Below are 20,949 nucleotides of genomic sequence, written 5' to 3' on the forward strand. Positions count from 1 at the left end.
GTATGTGCATTGTTGTGACCACCTAGTTATCTTTCAACAGAGACCAGATGAAGAAGCTGTGGTGGATCAGGGTGGGACCAGTACAATTCTCAACATTCACTATGAGAAAGAAGAGTTGGAAGGTACGAGCTGCTGTTCTTCTGGGGGGGGGGGGGTTGGGATTAATAAGAAAGTGTGGTGGGAACAGCTTTGCCATCAGGAGACCTGGGCTTAAGTCCAAACTTTCTCATTAGCAGTAAGACTGGGATGGGGGGTGGGGGGGTCACCTAATTTTCTTTAGCCTCAATGTCCTTGTCTGTTGAATAAAAGTAGGGATAATAACGCCTGTCTGATTATTAGGCTATAATAGCAGGTGAGACTGTGCTTTGAGTACTGTAAAGTCCGATATAAATATGAATAAATGATCTGTATTCATAAATGATCTACACGTGCGGATGTGACATACTCAGCTCAGTTGATTCTTGACAACTACCTGGAAATATAAGTATATAAAATACTTTTAAAACAAAACATAATATAAATAGTTTTTAAAACTCAGTTTGGCTATAAGACCCTGTTTTTACCCCATCCTTGATCTAACTATACCCATTTCTGCCTCCTGTTTCCATTTGAACAAGAAAACGGAGCATGTGTACACCCCGGTAGCACATTCTATGTGTTCCCTGCACAGAGTTGTGTAAAACCCAACTGAAGTGGAAAGAAAGGAGAGACAATTTAATTGACCTGCTGTCTGGTTTACCTTATTGAGGCTCTTCCTCCTTTCTCTGCTTCCCCATTCCCAGCTCCCTGCATGACCATTGTGTGGGGTCCCTCTATTTCATTTCCCTTTTTCTTATGGGGCCTATTTTGCTGATTAGGGGTAGCACTTAGTTAGAGAAAGGTTTATTTTGTTAGAGAAAGGTTTATTTCTGTGCAGATTTAATAAGAACCCACATTTGGCGCAAAGGCCTTTGTTGAAATCTCCACAGCATCTCCTGCAATGTTGAAGGCTATGATGCAGCAACTTTCTAGTAACTGAGACAGCATGTGAAATGTTCTCTCTGTACTTCTTGTTCCAGTGATGTTTTTTCCATCAAAGTTGTACAATCCCCAGAGAAAACTTGTCCTTTGGATATGAAGAGTGAAAGCTGTAGAGGCTGACTCAGCCTCTGGGTTTGTTACCATGAGAACTTATGTGGGTGGCTCTGTGGAGGTCAGTGGATTTCAGCTATATCAAGGTCAAGTTTTCCAAGTTATTCTGACTAGATGGAAGAAGAGCCAATGTGGATTTCAGCATTTGGTAGAAAATAGGAGAAGGAATGTGTGGGGAGGTGGGAGGCTATTTGTTGAACACCCCGTACGTTAATTTGATTGAACCCTTCATACAAAATTGTGTTTTTGTGTTCACAGCAGCCCAGGCAGGTAGTTGTCATCTCTATTTTACATGTAGGGAACTGTTCCGGGTCACGTAGCCTCATAGTAGGTGGGGCTAAAATGGAATTCTGTTCTTTGCACTCTAGCACGCTGCTTGTGGGGGTGGACAGTACCCAGCACTAACCACCCAACCTTAACATCTGCTCCAGCATATAAGCATTTTACATATTGCTTCACCCCTTCTGCCCTGATAATCCTCTTGCCTTCCTACCCTTTCATTGCAATATGAGAGCATTGTTGCTTTTCGTTTACTGTCTGGCCCCACTAGACCTCTGCCCTTAGCAAGAGGTAACCATTTATGAACATTCTTATCTGCTTGGGAGTAGGATAATGAACCTGGGTAAGCTCTCTTGGATCCTGAAGACTGGGTTAAATCCACAGAGGTCAGATGAGTAATTTGTAGTAAGAGCATCTTCTTAAGATGATAGTATCTATTCTGTATGTACTTTCCATTTGCTGCGGAAATCCCCCTTGGGATAGGACTTGGCTGCTGCCAGTGTCACCTGGGCTGGTCTCACTGCTGTGCTGTAGGGATCTCATTAACATACTATAGTGGAGCATCATTAGTTAATGGATGGTATTTTATGAAGATGGTATTCAATTTATTCATTTTCATACTTTACTGATCATGTCATACTTTCACTGATAATGTCAGAGGTCTGGTATTCGACATCTTAGCAAATGACCTATTTTGGCATTATATTTCTGTTTCAATGAAATTGCAAAATGAGAACATTGTGTTCAGAAATCTGCCTGTCAAAAATGTCCTGAGCTGTGCACAAGTCAACATAGGACTGTCTTTAGGAGAAGGATGAGAGGTGTGATTCTACCAGATACCAAATGTTTTGTCCTCCTACCTCTTAACACTCTGACAAACCTCTGGAAGAGGGGAAGACAAAAGAAGAGAAGGAAATACAGTGAAAGGGGTAGTAAAGCAGCACCCCCAGGCATTTCATCCCCATTTGGAAGTAGAGAGAACTATCAAAGAATCGCCAAAGAAGTCAAGCACAGTTAGGATTCCCGTTGCTGGGCAGAGAAAAAAATGAAGAATCAGTAACTCTTTCCCTAAAGCCCCCTAATCCAGGAAGCCTTCCTGAAGTAAGCTTTCCATTCTTAGGTTGGCTCAGACCCTCTCATGCCTGCTGATGGCTTCATTTGCCCTAAACGCATTCATTTCGGCACATGCTCTTTTTGTGGCCCCTTTCAGATCTGTATCCTCTCAAGTCAGGTTGTGTGCTCCTGAGGAGGCCCTGAGAGGTCTGGACATTCGTGGAGCAATGACCATGGAAAAGACTCTGTGGTTTGTTATGTGAGGGATTCTGAGAGGAAGAAGGTCTGACCTGGTACCTTGAGGAGCTTTGCAGATGAACAGTGGGATATAAGACCAAGAGTTGTTTAATTTGAATGTGAGGCACAAAACAAGTGCATAGGAGAATGCTTGCCAAGGGTTCTTGGAGGAAGGAGGGGCACTTCTTGGTTGGGGAGATCAGCAATACCACCAAGAAGGAAGTTGCATTTATAATGAATCTTGAAAGAGTGAGCCAAGTCCATGTCTAGAAAGCACTGGCTCATTTGTGGAATAGCAGTTTGGCTCAGGTAGAAGAAAGACTGTCAGATAATGGTGGCTACAGTCAGTCAAGACCACGAAGAGGAGATGGAGTCAAAGTAAGGTTGTGTTGCTGGGATAGATTCACAAGGTGTACATTTCTAGATGTTTTCCTCACATGGTGTGGTGTGTATAGGATTTCCAGTTCTCTTCTGCTGATAACTCAGATATTTTAGAGGCCTTTCCTTTTATTTTCCTTTTTAATTTTTAATTTGCTGGGGCCTGAGTGCCCTAGAACATGAAGGGTCCTGACTGCAGAGCAGTGAGCCGTGATTGGGGGAGTGCTTCAGGGGAATTAGTTGATAGGGCTGAATTGGTATGGCAAGCAGGAAGGAGTCCTCTGCTGTTGTCAAAATGGGGGGAAAGGCTTGACTCCCCTAATCTAGAGGATATAACACTGAGGACTAAGGAGCAGTGGTGCAAATCTAAGGTAACTCTGAGGTTTAAAGCCTGGAAAGTTGAGAGAATGATGCCGTGAACAGAAATGTGGAAGAAAAGAAATGAATATCAACCTGATTTGAGATGGAAGATGGTGGTTTACTTTGGGATATTTTGAATCACTGTAGATAAAGACTTGAGGGTAGTTTGTAGCAGTGAACTTTGAAATCAGGATAGTGGATATTATTAAAAAGAGATGAAAAGGGGCAAGGTTGAAAATCCTTGTGCCTTCCTTTGGTGGATGACGGATGGGGTAGGGAAAGAAGCACTCGTGAGCCAGAGGGAACTTTGGTGCAGGAGCTAAGGTAGCCCAGAACACTGAGGAGAGGGAGTGATCCAAGAATTTAGATACCGCCAGGTTCCTGGTGAGCTTTCAGTGAAGTCTTTTGAGTTGAACTGAGAAACATGAGATGATAGAAATTTGGTGATAAAGGGCCTTTGGTGTCCCTCATGAGGGCAGTTTCAGCAGAGAGCAGCCGCCTGCAGAGGCCTGGAACAGGAGCTGCGAGGAAAGGGAGGAAGGTCAGTGGACTATTTTTGAGAGTGGTTTGATGAAGAGAAAAGGACGAGGTGGAAACCTGGGAGAATAGCATTGCATTGGGAAAGATTCTTCTCAAGGTGAGCAAGACTGAGCATGGCTGTGGTCAGGAGAAACCCGGGAGGGATGGGTGGGAAGGACGGATGGGATAACTGGTGGAGAAGGACTCTAGAGGGGTGGGAGGGGAGGCTTATTAGCCTGGCAGGAGAAGCAGGGGAGAAAGCGAGCCAGGCTGAGGTGGCGGGTCCAAGTCTTTTCGGTAAACTATGAAGTGAGTCATCTGCTCAGAGGGAGGAAATAGGGGTAAGGTTGTGAATTTGAAGACAGTGAAGTTAAATCAGCTTTTGTGGTGGAAATTGTGGGGCGCTGACCTGAGATCTAGCATGCCGGGCAGCAGGAGCTGGGCTGAAATGGGGAAGCCAAGGGCTCTGTGCCTTAGAGGTGGGGGAGTATCCCTGAAACTGCGGATTCTGGGCGCCAGGCTTGCCCAGAGGGCAAGTGAAGCCAGGAGGAGATGAGCGGCCTAGGAAAGGGGGGGCTAGAGAAGGAATGCTGCTGCATTGTTTAGTCTCTCATGCGCCCCTATTTTTGTACAAAATTCGCTATCTCTCCCTATGAGCCTGGCTTCAGGCTCCTTATGATTGCAACTAGGCCCTTATTACCAGTTTACATTGTGTATGCTACAGTGTAGGAAAAAAGTAATGGAAACTGACCCTAGAATGTGCTGGCTACGAGTATTTATTCCAGGATTTGTGTTAAACACTTTACACTGTGGTTTATTGCTCCCTGAATGTAGGTAATAAGCTTTCGGTATCCTTTTAAAGTCAGTCATAGAGCGCTAAGATAACCTGTTCCAGGTCACATAGCTCTGAATGATGGTGTTGAGTTTTGGACCCAAGCGGTGGGCTCCAGCACTAAACCACATCCCTAAACTGCCTTTCTGCTATGACTGGCCGCGTTTCTCAGGGAGTGACAGTGCTGCTATTTGTTAATTGCTCAGTCAAATTTTTTGTTGTAGTAACAACAACCAACATCTCTATTGACCTTTATAGTTTACAAACCATATTCACACACATTATTTCCTTTAATTTTAACAATATTCCCGTAAGGTTTGCAGTCGCATGCAGGACCAAGACCTTCAACTGTAACAGCTCTACATTTTCAGTCTTGAAATTTTGTTATTAGGGTTATGACTCCAAAGAACTGTAGTCTTTCCCCTGTATTTTAGATTTGCTAAACTCCTTTTGGAGAAGGCTTTCTTTCCATGGATTTTCTGCTTCTTCTAGGTCATAGAACTCTGTACGTGGGGGTTCGGATGCCACTGGGCCGACAGAGCCATCGGCACCACCGAACCCATGGTCAGAAGCACAGGAGACGAGGTCGGGGCAAAGGAGCCAGCCAGGGGGAGGAGGGCCCTGAAGCCCTGGCCCACGGTAACACACCTGGCGGGGAGGGTTGGTGTCCATGGCTCACAGGCTTGGTGAGGCTGAGGGACTCGCGATGGGCATTAAGCAGGTGGTCTGGCTTCTCTAGTCTTTCTGTAGGGGTTTTAAAAGCTTGTTTCCAAGAAGGAATGCCTGTAAGAATAAAAAGTGTCTTCCTGAAAACTTTGCAGTTCAACCCCCCAAGTTAATACCATAGTGCAGAAAATCATTTGCTAGAGAATTAGCCATACCTTTTGATCAAATTAATCAAATTTCTAGTTTCTTGTGGATTTTCTTCAAGCAGTCATGAAACTGCTTCCACAGAACAGCTTTTTTTTTTTTTTCTGAAAATAAAGGCTTTTTTTTTTTTTTAATCTATGTCAAGGATTCTCTTCTGCTTGTTCTTGAAGTTGCAAGGCCCCCAGGTGTGCTAAGTATGGCAGCTTGCTACTTCTGTTTTGAGGCGAGGAGCAGACCTTTCTCTGTGGTTGATTTTCCAGACACACCATCTCAGCGTGTTCAGTTCATTCTTGGCACCGAGGAGGATGAAGAGCATGTGCCGCATGAGCTGTTCACAGAGCTGGATGAGATCTGTATGAAAGAGGGAGAAGATGCTGAGTGGAAGGAGACAGCTAGGTGAGGCCTTTAAATAACCTGGGTCAAGATTTGCTTGGGTAGGTAAATGTGTGCCTTTCAGCAAGTCCCGACCATGTTTGCATTTTATTTTTTCATAGAAGTGATGACTGACTTGGGGACTGTGACCCTGAGTCTCCTGTGGGAGTCTTGATGTTGGCCTCTTTGTGGTCATACACATATGGCCATACACATGCCAGCTGACGTGAGCCTGGGTTGGTGACAGGAATATGGAGCATCCAAGGGGTCTTCTCATTTGTTTGGGGCCAGAGTAATTCGTGAGCTATCTTGATCTTATTACAGGTGTGGCTTAGGAGGTACCTGACAGGGTCACCTTGGTTTAGACCTATCCAGCAGACAACATATGTTCAGACTTTTCCTGAAGGTGAACCAAAGGATCCAGAATTTTTAAGACAAACTTCCAGTGGGATCATCAAACCTCATTGATTATAACCAACCTGACTTCATGGGGGTAGTTGTAGAGGGACCAGCTTTTCTGCCTCAAATCCCACAGTTGCCTTCTGATTAACTAGGGCCATGTCTAGGGCCCTTCTGATAACTCACTAGACAGCGTGCTGGTGCCCTTGGGGTAACTAGCAACACTAGTGGCTTTATCTCTCATTGGAATAGCTATTCCTGGATACCTGCTGTATTCATGGATGTGCTCAGTCGGTAGAGGATTAAATAAGCCAGTCAACCTGATGACAACCAAAAGGGCAATCAGTTGTGTCAGTCTGTCTTTATAAATCTTTAAAGATCACAGCATATAGGCTTCTTCTCTTTCCCCGTCTTCTAAGTCCATGGTGCAAGCCCCAAACCGAGAAGCAAGTGTGCCCTTCTTCTCCACTTGTCTCCCTAAGCCCACTTGTCTTCATGTTATGTAGCTCACCCCTCGTTAAGTGTGGCAGGGACCAAGGTACTGCCCCCCCTTTTGTGGAGATGCCTCTGACAATACCTTTCTTTGTACTTACATTAAAAGTTCTTTCTTGAAAATTCCTCATTTTCTATCTTTGTCATCTAGTTGTTTGTAATGCTTTCAGGTGGCTGAAGTTTGAAGAAGATGTTGAGGATGGGGGAGAACGCTGGAGCAAGCCTTATGTGGCAACCCTGTCATTGCACAGTCTCTTTGAGTTAAGGAGCTGCCTTATTAATGGAACAGTCCTTCTGGATATGCGTGCAAATAGCATAGAAGAAATTTCAGGTAAGGTTAGGTGAGGAAAATGGAAGAACTTTTGTGTAAATTGAGAAAGGTGACACAGAGAGAAGAATAAAGTGACCGTATGTCACTCAGCTTTCCTAACCTCAGCATCTTCAGCTGTGGGTTGGGTTTCAAACTAAGAAAATAATCTATTTCACAGACTTAGGGATTCAGGTGACATAGTGTTTAGTCTTTCCTTTGCCTGTCATTTAGAAAACATTTATATTGTGTCTACTGTGTGCATGGTACTATGTTAAGCACAGGGGAATAAAGATAAGATACAGTTCCTGTCCCCAGTGAGCTCACTGTGTAGTGGGGGAAATAGCCATGGAAACAATCAAAATAGGTACAACAAAAGATATGTTTTGGTAATAATTAATAAAGGGGCAACTGGGAGTTATGTAGAGAAAAATAAGTTAAAGATTTTTATAATATGTTTGCTAGGCAAGACATAAAGGAAATTGAGCTGAAGTGCCCCCACTTTTTCATCAAGATGTGAAGGGGAGATGTTTGATAGTTACCTGGTGTGGCCGGCAATGGAGTGTGAGAAACACTGGAGGCATGTGAGGGTTTCCCCTTTGGTTCGGATTTTCTTGGCTGGACAAGTAAAGATTGCTCCAAACTTCTCTCCATTTCAAAAATTCAAGTAATTCTGCTTCTCTGGGATCATGTGGAGACTCAGGGGAGGGGTCAGCATTGTGTCCCCCTTTTTGTCATAGGAGGTGCCCCAGAATTACCACTCTAAATACCTGGGGAAGAACAGAACTCTTGTGTTGGCCATTGGGGTCACATCCATCTTTTGTTAATGTTTGGCTGGGTGTCTGAAATCCCGTGAGGGTCTCTTGAAAGATCTGTATAAGGTAGAAGACCCTCTGGGAGTTAATGAAGCTGCTTATAACTCTCTGTAATCAACAGGGAAACATTGGAGAGTTTTTGGCAGCATAATGACCAAGTTTTGCATTTTAGATGAGAATGATGACAGCAATGTGGAGGATGAATTGAAGGGAAGCTGTGGTTTAGACTGTTACAATAGTTCAGATGAGACATCCCCTCTAACTGCAGTCAGGGATGGAAAGGGAGAGAACTGTTTCCAGTGAAAATCAGAAGTAGAATTGGTAAGATAGTTTGGCCGTTTGAGGGGGGCTGCAGAGAATTAATGATCTGGCTTAGGTGGCTAGAAAACAAGCAGATCTGGTGGGGAAGACAATGAGTTTTTTTTTCATATTTGTTGGTTTCTAGGGGTCGTGGGATGTCTGGATATAGATGTCTAGTGAGTGACTGAAACTTTGATCTGGACCCTAGAAGACAGATAGGAACTAGGAGACAGTTTTAGGGGGTCAGCACATATTAATAGACAGCTGGTATTTGTAGTCTTCTAAGTGGTTATCATAATGGGAGGGAAGATTAGAGGCTGAGGACAGAAACTAGGGGAATGCCAAAGGTTAAGTGTGCCTTGGAGGGGATTGTGGGTAGGTTGGAGGAAGAAAAGTCAGTAAAAGAAACTGAAGTGTGTGGGCCTCCCCGGTGGCGCAGCGGTTGAGCGCTGGGTTGCGAAGCTGCCCGCGGCCTCTGCAGCGCCGGTTCAATCCCCGGCTGCTCCCGGCCACCGGAGGAGGGTCCCACATGGCGCGCAGACCTCTCCTGCCGCCCGCTGCTCCCCTCAGCAGTGTACTTCGCTTCTGCCTGCTCTGCTCCTCGCTCTGGCTCTGGTGAATTCTCTCACCCTCCCGTGCTTCTGACTGTACCCAGTGCATGTATAAACAAGCAAACAAATAAATAAAAAAAAAAAAAAAAAAAACATGCCTCTTTAAAAGTATGACTAGAATAAGATTTAAAAAAAAAAAAAAAAAAAAAAAAAGAAACTGAAGTGTGGTCAGAGAGGTGAGAAGAGAACAGGTCACAGCCATGAAACGTGTATTCCTTTCCCAGAGCCACTGGAGCAAAGTACTACAAACTTGGTCACTTGAACTACAGAGATTTATTCTCTCATCGTTCTGGAGGCCAGAAGATCATAGTCAAGGTGTTAGCAGGGCTACACTCTCTCTGAAGGGGAAAATTAGTCCTTGTTTCTTCCAGCTTCCCCCTCCTAGTGGCTGTAAGTGACCCTGAGCATATGACCGCATAGCTCCAGTCGCCCCTGTCTTTGTGTGAACTTGTTATTTATGTCCCTGGATTTAGGTCTCATCCCAGTAATTCAGGATGATCTCATTTTGTGATCCTTAATTACATCTACAAAGATCCTTTTTCCAAATAAAATTATATTCACAGGGTCTTGGGGGATTTAGATTTAGGCTTATCTTTTGTGGGTTTTCGAGTCAGACAATCCTGGATTTGAGTCCCAGCTCTGCAACTTATTAAATGTGTGACCTTGGGAGATTTTGTAATGATTGGACCTTAGTTTCCTCTTCTTCATTTTTTTTTTTTAAGATTTATTTTATTTATACAAGAGCCAGGGTGCAGGCCAGAGGCGCGGGAGGGTGAGAGGATTCACCAGAGACAGAGTGGGGAACAGAACAGGCAGACTGACGAAATACACCGCTGAGGGGAGCAGCGGGCGAGACAGGAGAGGTCTGCTCGCCATGTGGGTTGCTCCGAGGCCGGTGGGGATTGAACCGGCACTGCAGAGGCTGTGGACAGCCTCATAGCGCTGGGCTCAACCGCCTGTGTCACAAGGGAGGCCCAGTTTCCTTTTCTATAAAAATTGTTATAATACCACCTATTTCTCAGTTTTTTTTATTTTTCAGTTTTTATAGGGATTCCATTAGATAATCTATGTAAAGCTGGTAGTATAGTAGTTTCTATTCCTAATAATGATTTATTGCATGAATCAAGTTTATCTTGTGACCACTATTATTCAGATAGCTCTTTTAGTCACTGAAGTAGAAATCACATTTTGATGACCCCAGTGGGACCACTCCCGCTACTCCTTGCCTTTTCCCCTCCATGCACCTGACGCTGGCCTCCTTGGGGTGACTGATGCTCAGTTTGAGTCTTCATGTTGGCATCTACTTTCCAGACTTGATCCTGGACCAGCAAGAACTGTTCAGTGACCTGAATGACAGCATGAGGGTTAAAGTGCGGGAAGCCCTTCTCAAAAAGCATCATCATCAAAATGAGAAGAAGAGAAATAACCTCATTCCGATTGTTCGCTCCTTTGCAGAAGTTGGTAAGAAGCAGTCTGATCCACATTCGATGGATAAAAATGGTAAGATTATTAGGAGAGACTGTTGTCTCTTTTCAATAATAAGACATTCTGGAGATACTAAATTGCTAGAGGATAGCTGCTGGATTTGTCTCCTGCTCTTCCCTGCTCACACAGTACTTTCGGCTTGATGGGTGAGATGGGTGGCAAGGACTGGTGCCCCCACTCTGGGCACTGGGGATGCATGCCATAGACAGGGACTTGTGCCCCAGAGTTACCCACGCTGGGGATAATATGGAGCCAGAGAAGATCATCTGGAGCCTTTTCGAGAGTAAATGATTGTCTTAGACTAGGTTTAAATATGGTAATGTAGGCTCTGGAACTTTTCAGCTTGAGCTTCTGACTTTACCACTTGCAAAGGCAAGAGGTTGAGGAATATTCCTAAACCTTTTTAAGTCTCATTTTCTTATCTCTAAAATTATGATGATTACTCTACTTTGGAATCTACTCCAAAGTTTATTGTGAGACTTTAATAAATTAATCCATGTATCACCTTAGCCAGGCGCATGGTGCTGGTGGGGGGCGGCTTATAAATCAACTGATTGATTTCTTTCTGTGGTCAGGCTGGGCCTAACCTGTTGAGCTCCTTGTCCCCACATTTACTGAATCACCCTGTGCAGGGGATATGCATAGGCATCTATGTATTGGGAAAATTTTTCCTAGAAGTCTCTGATAAGCACCCCAGGTGAAGGAGTATTACCTTCATGGAGGAGAAAAAGGGTCACAAATGTGTTCAAACAGAAGATGCAAAAGTAGTGAGATCTGTGTCCTCGCTTTAGCAATAAATAAAGTAAGGAAATAGGTCTGTGTGGGACCTGGCTTCATAATCATCTCAACCTCTTCTCCATGTGGGCTTTGCAGGAGATAGTCATCGCTGGCTGATGACGGGTAGGGTGTATCTGAGGGGGAAGGGCAAGGGCTCAGAGAATTATGTTCGCTTGTCTCTACACAGGCCAAACTGTGTCTCCTCAGTCTGTTCCTCCTGCAAATCTTGAAGTAAAAAATGGGATGAATTGTGAACACAGCCCTGTGGATTTAAGCAAGGTGAGCAGCGACATGGAAATTGGCTCATAAGCCTAAGAGCAGTTCTATTGGAACCCAAAGCCCAATATCTGGAAGCTGGGTATGCTTGGATAGCTCAGGATACATGCTCCAGCACTGGAGCTGAAAGGGTCTGTAGAACCTTCTGCAGAAAAGGAGGCCTGTTTTCTCATGTCTTCTCCCTTCTAATCCAGCCTGAATGGGGCTGACTTATCAGTTTGTTCTACCAGGTTCAATATGCTGAAACACACTAACCTCTGAGAATCCTTCCTTCAAAGCTTCTGGTTTGTCAGTTGTTTTTTGTTACCTACTGTCCTCTTACCTCTAGGGATTTTGTCAGACCATATTTTTGCTACTGTTTCCTAAAACCATGTCATAACTGAAGCTTTTCTTGGGGATGGTGGCTCTGTTGTCTGAGGCTCACTACAGCATTGGTGCTCCACTGCAGCTTCTGGTCCAAGCCTCGATCTCCCTGCCTCTCTTCTTGCTCTGGTCTGTCCTTGACACCTCTTCCTGAAATACAGATAGTGCCATGTCGCTTCCTGTTCATAATGTTCCCTGTTTCATTTAGAAAACCTGAAGCCTCTGTCAAACCATTCAAGAAGAAAATTTAACCTGGAACTTCAAAAACATTCTCCTTTGAGGAAGGGTGGTATAATGGAATCAAGTCAGAGCACCTGGATATTAATTCTCCCAGAGGCTTTGTGATCCTGAGCAAGTCAATTTCACCTCTGTAGGTGTCACTTGCTTTATTTTTAAAATACGAAAGGGGGTGAATAAGACCTGTCTTTCCCATTTGCAGGATTATTATAAGGATCAAATAAATACTGTGAGAAAACACTTATGAAATCATGACATGACATTTGAATGTAAGGTGTGAGGAGGATGATTGATGTTTGTGGTGATAGCTACCAACTTGTCAGAAGTTTCTTTTGGACTTTCAGGTGGACCTTCATTTCATGAAAAAAATTCCCACTGGGGCAGAGGCCTCAAACGTCCTGGTTGGAGAGGTGGATACTCTTGACCGCCCCATTGTTGCCTTTGTGAGGTTGTCACCAGCCGTTCTTCTCTCAGGCCTGACAGAAGTTCCCATCCCAACTAGGTAAATGCAAAGACAGCAAAATTGAGTACATTCTGTCTTTATGCATTGTCATAAATCACAGACTTATGTGAGCTCTGGTGAAAGAAACCAGCCAAAGCCAAAATTTGGGATTAATTAGGATTAAAATTCACAGTGATATCAGAAAACTAGGGTTTAGTTGATTAACCTCTACACAGGGAATTCCAAGACTTTTAAGTGTTACTTTGCAGTACTTACAGCCTTGGAAATGGAGAACTGAAGAGCATTCACAGGGCGTAGCAAGGACCAGTCATTGTAACGAGGAGTCTAAGTCTTACTCTCCCAGTTCTATAGCGCTGTGTCTCGGAAACCTTTCCTCTTTGAGCAAAGGTATTGATGTCTCTTTCCACAGTTCTGGCAGGATTTAGTTTGCAAATATATGGTTTGCAAATATATCCACCTTGTTCAAAAGGCCATTCATGCACTCTGAAGGTGGTGATTCAGAACCCCATTAATTTTACAGGGTATTCAGATGCCCAGAAAACAACTTAGACTCTTCCTCAGGGCTTGCTCGTTTCAACTTCCTTGTCCCACTCCTCTGCCCATCATTTTCTTATTAGAACAACAAATAAGAATCAGATAACCTTGAATTTGTACTACAATACCATGTATTGTAAAAGTGCCCTTTCATAGCAAGGAATTGTATCTATGGAAAACCCAAGAATTTTAACCACGTTATTGAATGGGTTCATACAAATAGTTTCCATGCCCATAGTGGAGCTATTAGATCAAGGTAACTAGGTCTGCCCCATTATTAGGCTGTCTTCTTTTATTGAAGATACCATGATGATTTGTATTTGATAGGAGAGAGAAATGCTCTGCTATTTAGAAAGCAGTCAGATGCCACTTCTTTATATTTACTTACATAATTTCATTCTTTGTGTGTTTTGCTAGATTTTTGTTTATCCTATTGGGCCCAGTAGGGAAAGGTCAGCAGTACCATGAGATTGGCAGATCCATGGCCACCATCATGACCGATGAAGTAAGTGCCACCTTTGCTTTCAGTCATGCATCTCATAAATATTGAGTGTTTACTCTGTGCTAGGCAATGAGCACTCCTACTCTATGTACAGGAGACCAGGTTGTGTAAGGGTCAGGGACATGAACTCAGGCACTGTAATGTGAATTACTCAGCAACCAGCCATTTTGACTGTCACGGTGCTGAACCCCCACTGCATCCCCTGATAAGGACAGCGGTGCTTGTGGGAGTTTCCAAGCAATACTTTCAAGGCATATGTCCAACAGGCAGTAGGAAACAGATTGTGTTTTACGAGCGCTCCTTGATTTCATGAAGGACTGTCATTAGTAATTCCATCCAGGTTTTCTAGTCATTATGGTCAGAAAAGTTTCCCCATGCATCTTGCCTTCTGTTCCCTGTCTTTGAGGAGATAACAGAATTACACAACTTCAGAGTCATGTCTTGTCTCTTCATATTCTTACAAATATGTAGTTCTTTTGACCTATCTCACCTTTTACTTTTATCCTTCCCCTGGCAGAGATAAAAAATCAAGGGGTTGACAGGTGGTGACTTTAATGTCTAGCTGATAATTTTGGCTCTACCTCTGAGAGCAGGAGGGAGATGGGATAGGTTCAAGCTGGGGTTGATGTGTCAGCTGGGATAGGGCTTCTGAGTGTTTCCCCTGATAGAAACCGCTTGTCTCACTTGTCCTTGCATAGAAAAAAATCCTTTACTGTATCCATTGGTAATTGTTTCAAGTAAAGTTATTTTCAATTTTCCTGAGGGTTTTTTTCCTCTCCACAGATTTTTCATGATGTGGCATACAAGGCAAAAGAACGAGATGATCTCCTGGCGGGGATTGATGAGTTCCTAGACCAAGTGACAGTGCTCCCTCCAGGAGAGTGGGACCCCTCCATTAGAATTGAACCACCCAAAAATGTCCCTTCCCAGGTAAGGTATGCACACTAGCCAGTGTGGCTTGATGTCTCTTACTGAGTGCCCACCACAGACAAAGCAAAGCCCATGTGGGTACATGCTAAGGAAATTAAGACAGAGTCCTGCTTCAGGATAGCTAGGAAATCAGAACAGTAATAAATATGGATATGTGGTAACATGGATTAGCTGAGGTGTGATGGGATCAGTCAGCATTACCCTAGGATGGATTTTAAGCCAACTTTTGAAGAATGGATGTGGAATGGGAGAGAGGGGAGGACATTTCTTGGGAGTATAATGTGTATATCATGCATGAAGCTATTAATGAAAAGAGCCAGTTGTATAAAGAGAGCAAAAAAAGTCCCCCATACTTTTTGACAGGTTGAATAAAGGGAGGAGCTCCTGGTGTGTACTAGACACCTGACCTGACCAGGTGCTTTACATATGCTAATTCAGTCTTCCCAGCAACTTCTCCAAATAGGTGCAGGAAGTCCTCACTTAACGTTGTTGATAAATTCTAGGAAACTGTCACTTTAAGCCCAATGAGGTACAAGGAAACCAGGTTCTTGAATAGTGTTTCATTCAGGATTGATCTGGCATATTTTCTCTTCAGCATTACAATGAAACAAGTTGAACAAAGTGGCATCATTCAAGGGCCTATTGTATTGTTATCCTTAGTTTTACAAATGAGGACTAAGACTGTCTTCAAAGTTTTAAATTAAGGGGGTGGGGGTGGGGGTGGGGGTGGGGGGTGGGGGGTGTTAAGAGAAGGCGGGGGAGGGGGGGGCCTTTTGGCTAGCAGATTTAAAACTGGAATTTGGTCATACCTGCTGCCAAGGTTCCTGTCTTTCTCTCTATTTCTGGGCAAGGCAGAGTTAGGTATTAGGAGAGGAGGAGGGGAGGACAATTATTTTTTTTCCAGGAAAGTCAATGAATTGTCCCAAATAAGTAAACACATTTGAAAGCTAAAAATAGTTGGGTATTATCTGGCTGCTTTTGCATGATTTCATCACTATCTCCCCTATTCACAGGAAGAACAGCATAGACGCCTGACTTTACTAATTTCGTGATTCTTTGTTAAAAGGAAAAAAGGAAAATGCCTGGAGTTCCAAATGGAAATGTTTGCCACATAGAACCAGAACCACATGGGGGTCACAGCGGTCCAGAACTTCAGCGCACGGGGCGGTAAGTTCTGGCATGTTTCACAGCTGGCATTGCTCACTGGGCAGAAGCTGTGTGAAGGAGTGAGTCATACTGTGCTTTCAGCCTTCTTTTCTGTGGTGTCGTAATTGGCTGGGAATGACGTTTCAAGTGGAACACTGGCGACAAGTATTATCAAAAATTGTGTTTATTCATTCAGGTTTCTGAAGCCATCTTGTCTCATCCTTTCCACACATAAGCTCCCTCTGATTTGAACACAGGTCCTCTTTCCTCATTCTGGGCTAACTGCTAAATATCCCTTGTCTCAGTTTAGGTGTAATTTCTTTTGGAAAGCCTTTTCGGACTTTCTATAAATGGGGTTAGGTGCTGTTGGTACCACAGCATTGAGTTCTGAACCCTACCCATTTGCCATCCTTTCTCCTAAGCCCCCACCCTTATCATAACTCATTATTACTGCTTGAGTCTTTTTCTTTTCTGCTAGATTATTTGTTCTATAAGGGCAAACCCCCTGGCCCCTTATATTCCTACCACGCAGCACTATGCCCGACACAGGATAGATAGTATCTGATGAATGAACACTTTTAAAATAATGCTTTTTCTGTAGCGTGAGTGGACTAGGTGTGGATAAACAAATATTAAGAAACTTAGGGTAGAAAAATAGTTACTATTTGGGTGTTTGAGAATTGACAATTTATTCTTTTAGGCCAAGATTTTAAGGGCTGATATTCAAGGAGGAGGTTCTCTGTGGTTGGTGAAGGAAACATGTCCTCAGATTAGTAGATTTTATTGCCAGAAAGAAAGGTGTTAAAAGGGGGTGATAGAAGGTGGGAGAAGGTTTGAGACTAGGATGCTGGCTTTGTAAGTTGTGCTTGTATCTAACAGGGGTTTGCTGGTCAAGAATCTATGGACAGGATGCTGACCATGGAAGGAGCTTTTACGGTCCTCTACACCTGCGCCTTCCAATTATTTTTTCCCTCCTTACTTGAAGTTGTATACTTCCCCCCTTTTTTTAATCCTCAGAATTTTCAGAATTTTACCCAATGGAAGTTCAGGTTTGGGATTTTTCTTTTTTTGGAATTGTGGGAAGTAATTTATTTTTCCTGTCTTGGAAATTCCGGGAGAGGTCAGGAGAAGAGACCAAGAAACAGGCGAGAATGGCGCTTCATCAGCAGCCTTTTGGCAGGGTGGTTTGTTTCCTGGCTGGGGGAAATTATTTGAAGGTGGGGCAGATCACTAGGCTCTGGGGAGGGGGCATTGGAGCAAACGAAATTGATGGAAGGGGAGCACTGAAGTAAGGAGTTTGCCATTTTCTTTAATGTTGGGAGAGGTCTGGATTGGGTGGAGGCCTGTTATTGAGAGGCAGTTAAGTGAAGCATGAAACAGTCCTACAGGTGGTGTTTTTTTTTTTTTTTTTTTTTTTAGGGGAAGGGCTTTGTATATGGATTTGCTGATATTTCAGAATTATGATTTATCTTTTAAATATAAAGACTGTCCATGTCCATACCCCAGGCCTTAGAGAATTTGAAAATAGTGGCAATAAAGGGCAAGGTTTCCTTCACACAGATATATGCGCAGAGGTGAGATTTTAGGATTTTTTTTTTCTTTTTGGTGTCAAAGAGAGAATACTCTAGGGTTCTAGGCTTTTTGAGAGGGTCACTTAGAGTCAATTCCACATGGGGTTCTGGAACACCATTAGATTGAATCTTAACAGTTATAGAATCTCAGACATGGTGGTTCATGTCCCAAAAGAAAATCCTGTACCTGGACCATCATGTGTTTAATCACTAAAATCCAAATACCTTTACTCACAAATTCAAATGGAGCTTGAGGAAGTTTTCTCATAATGTCACGTTGAATTTACAGAATTGGCAAAGCTGAAAGGAAGGATTATCCGGGCTAGTTCTGCTTTGTGTGAGAGATAACTACTTCTTCCTGAGCTCCTGAAGTTTTCCTCAGAGTCCTTAGTACAAGGCAAATGGCCTTCCTTCCACTCTGGCCTTTGAGGCCAGGTCGGTGACCTAGTGCCTGCATTAGGGATCTTCATTCCTGCCAACTCTGGCCTCGTTCCCAAGCTCAGATTATGTAGGAAGGGAACATGAACCTTCCCCTGAAGATGGGCATCCTTGTACTTTTCAGACTTTCCTAGACTACAGGCTAAAAATACATTATTCTGTTTTTTTTTTTCAATTCCTTATATTAGTTATGTTTCTTTGAGGTGGTATGAAATGAGGGACAAATGTGGAGAGTTAGGAAATGTTATCCTTGTTAAGTAGGGAAGTATTTGAAGATGAAGTCGTGTAGACTGTAAGAAGGGGAAGGAGACAAAGTTGAAAACAGTACTCTGGAACCCGTGTTATCTAACTCTCCAAGTCAGGGCTCAGGCAGTGTCTCAGACTCCCCGACACCAAGGCAGGGAGATTCAGTGCGCATTCCCATATGCAATGATGAAGGAAGTCTGACTGCAGGTTCCTAGCCAAAGACTTCACAGTAGGGAGGATGCTCTAGAAAGGGTTTTTCTAAGGTAGACTCATGTACCTTTTGGGAATGCCACATTTGGGAAAGTTTAATGAAAAAAAGAATCAGGAACTGCTATCATGATGACATCCCTCTGCCCCCAAACACTCTTCACACCAGTTTCTTTGAAAGTACACCAGACAAGTGGCTGGCTGGCTTGTCCCTAAAGCCCTCCAGAGAAGGGCTTCCTAGCAGTGCTACAGAGCTAGTGCCCCTCTAGGCCAGGTTGGTCCTTTCTTGTATCAAACTTAAATTCATATCACTGTGCCTTCTGTTCCCAAAGACTTGAAACATAGCATTGAAAAGGAAAGGCGGTCTCAAATGGAGAGGAGCATCCCTGCTGGAGTAACAGCTGCTCGAGGTGCAGTTGTAGCCTGATTTTATGCATAAATGAAGTGCAAAGCTGATTCCATCAGTGGTATTCAGAAATGTTATTATTTTATAGATATACTATTGATAATGAGCCTCAGAACTTTTATCACCTCTTTTACTCTCTGTCAGGCAGAGGGATGTCCTCCTTTTCTGGGGTTTTTAAATACACTGCACATAAATCTTTCATCTGTTGCTCACAGACACTCCTCCCTAAAGGTGCCTCCAGTGCCCAGGGCCTGACCAATTATGGCAGCACCTCAGCTTGCCTCAGTGGGGTCCAGCACATTATTGCAGAAGGAAATTCTTCTCCCAGAAAACTACCCTCTAGAGGAAGGTCACATTGTGATTAGGAGGCAATACTCACATGGTTTTAAGATGCTGTGTTGACTCAGGACCTGTAAACACTTGAATCTTACCCCCAACTAATTGTAGCTGCCTTGCTTGTGAGGTCTTTGTGGAGCCTTGTACTCAGAGGAGAGAGCAAGACAACGTGACACTTTCATACAAACTAGAGCTTTGATCCCGCACCCTGAGGCAGAGCTCTCCTGCTCAAGGTTAGGCTGTGTGGACACTCCCTAGCTAAGCTGGGCTACAGGCAGGCCGAGACCAAAGCAGTCAAAGGCTGCCTTTGCTTCTCTCCCCTAAACCCAGATCCAGATTGTGATGTCACTGCTATAAGTTCTATAAGTTGATGAAGTTAGTGAATCCCAATTAATCCCACCCAAATGGAGGAAAAGAACAGTGGGTAGGATGGAACGCTGTCTGCACCAGGACTGCCTCATCCCGTTGTACCAGCTTAGACAACTAGATGAGAGCATGTGAGTGGAGAAAGAACTGGCACAGTTCCAGGTCTTGTGGGGCTCCCCCAGGATCTTCGTCATCCAGAGAGAGCGAGCTGGCCCTGCCCCCTCTTAGGAGAGAGCAGCTTGCTGCTTGTGTTACTGTTTTGAGTTTTCAGTTTCAGAAAATGTCAAACATATGAAAAAGAAAGGTGAATAGTATAGTGAGCCCAATGTGTCCATGTATGGTTATCAACATTTGGCCAGTCTTGTTTCATCTCTTGCTTTCTATGTAATTGGTTTTTTTTTTTTATGTTTTCTAGATTATTTTAAGCCAAATCACCGGTACCATGTCATTTTACCTGTAACTACTTCAGTATGTATCTGTTTGATAAGAGATTATTAAAAATAACTATCATGCCATTATGAAGTCTAACACAATTAACAATAATTCTCTTAAATTGTCTAATTTTAAGTCCAGTTTCAACTTTTTGTGATTATCTTAGCAACATCATTGTAGAGTTCATTTATTTGATGCAGGATCCAATCAAAGTTGGCATTGCATTTAGTTATTATGTCCTCATTCCAGAGCGGCTCATCTTTTTTTTTTTTTTTCTATGCCTTTGATTTACAGAAGAAACCAGTAGTTTGTCCTGTAGAACGCTAAATGGCCCTTTTTGTTACTCACCTAACAACTTTCACTGTAGTACAGTGACTGTACTCTTAGAAAAATTGACCCTGACAGAGAACACTACCACTTCTTGGGGTGAGGTGTCTTGCTCTTGATCTATCTCATTTGTGGGTAGTAGAGAGGGGTCCTGAATTCCCCTCTTCAAGCCTGTTGTTTCTACCTCCTGATTAGCTCTTGAATTCATCCACTTCTCCCAATCTGCTGCCTCTAGTTTTAGCTCATGTGCCACTAATCATCTCTGCCAGAGTGATCCTTCCAGAATGCATGTTTAGTTATGTTGCCCCTTTGTTTACAATCTTCAGTGATTTAACATATCATTAGAATAGAATTCTATTTTATTTTTAATTTTTTGAAGCTTTTTTATTATATAATTTATTTACATATATTTATTTTACATCATTGTTCTTTTTTTTTTTTTACAGTGTTTGCTTTCTTTTCTCAGGTCTCCTCCCCATAGAATTTCCACCACCAAGTCACCCGTGCATCATCACCATAGTCCCTTGTGCTCCTCCCGCCCTAGAATTTTATTTCTTAAAACGGTTCACAAGGCCTCTTGTGATTTGGCTTCTCTAACTTCTCTGGTCAAATCTGTTGGTTCTTGCCCCTCCCACAATCTCTTTCACCACCTTGATCCCTCCCTTTGCACTCACCCCTGAGGGTTACCCATGCTAGACCCTCTGCCTCATCTGACTAACTCCTGGTCATTTCCGCCTACCTACTGGTCAGTGCCATCCCTCCCTGTTCTAAGCTGCTGCAGCACCCGCACAACACTGCCTGTCTCCCGCATGAGACTGTTGGTCCTGGCGAGAGGGGCTGTGTTTGTTTTGCTCACTGCTTGAACCAAGTATCTGATACTCCTTGTCAATTGCATGCTAATTTCTCAAGAGTAGGATAGATAGTTATTTTGAGTAGGTGAATACATGTGATA

The 20,949-nt window shown here is 43.5% G+C and overlaps 1 protein-coding gene and 1 long non-coding RNA gene across 6 annotated transcripts in view; one reads left to right on the top strand and one right to left on the bottom strand.

Moving 5' to 3' along the window:
* SLC4A8 (solute carrier family 4 member 8) overlaps positions 1-20,949 on the top strand; it is a 62,564-nt gene that overhangs the window by 12,992 nt on the left and 28,623 nt on the right. For all 3 annotated transcript variants that reach the window (XM_054696629.1, XM_037514768.2, XM_054696630.1), the window contains exons 2-11: positions 41-122; positions 5,282-5,428; positions 5,920-6,055; positions 7,093-7,253; positions 10,267-10,455; positions 11,405-11,496; positions 12,438-12,595; positions 13,508-13,595; positions 14,376-14,522; positions 15,589-15,689. In XM_054696629.1, coding sequence (XP_054552604.1) covers positions 41-122; positions 5,282-5,428; positions 5,920-6,055; positions 7,093-7,253; positions 10,267-10,455; positions 11,405-11,496; positions 12,438-12,595; positions 13,508-13,595; positions 14,376-14,522; positions 15,589-15,689 — 1,301 coding nt within the window. The remainder of the gene's footprint in view (positions 1-40; positions 123-5,281; positions 5,429-5,919; positions 6,056-7,092; positions 7,254-10,266; positions 10,456-11,404; positions 11,497-12,437; positions 12,596-13,507; positions 13,596-14,375; positions 14,523-15,588; positions 15,690-20,949) is intronic.
* Positions 3,549-19,196, bottom strand: LOC129146008 (uncharacterized). Of its 3 annotated transcripts, XR_008552308.1 has the most exons (4): positions 18,916-19,196; positions 5,671-6,010; positions 5,438-5,572; positions 3,549-3,959 (listed from the first exon to the last, which is right to left on the bottom strand). It is a non-coding gene; the product is annotated as an uncharacterized LOC129146008 (long non-coding RNA). The 3 variants fall into 3 exon arrangements; XR_008552306.1 differs by lacking the exon at positions 3,549-3,959 and having other exon boundaries at positions 5,019-5,572; XR_008552307.1 differs by lacking the exon at positions 3,549-3,959 and having other exon boundaries at positions 5,019-5,591.

Source organism: Talpa occidentalis, unplaced genomic scaffold, assembly GCF_014898055.3.
Source record: "Talpa occidentalis isolate TD23 unplaced genomic scaffold, MPIMG_talOcc4v2.1 talOcc4.16, whole genome shotgun sequence".
NCBI classification, from domain to species: Eukaryota; Metazoa; Chordata; class Mammalia; order Eulipotyphla; family Talpidae; genus Talpa; species Talpa occidentalis.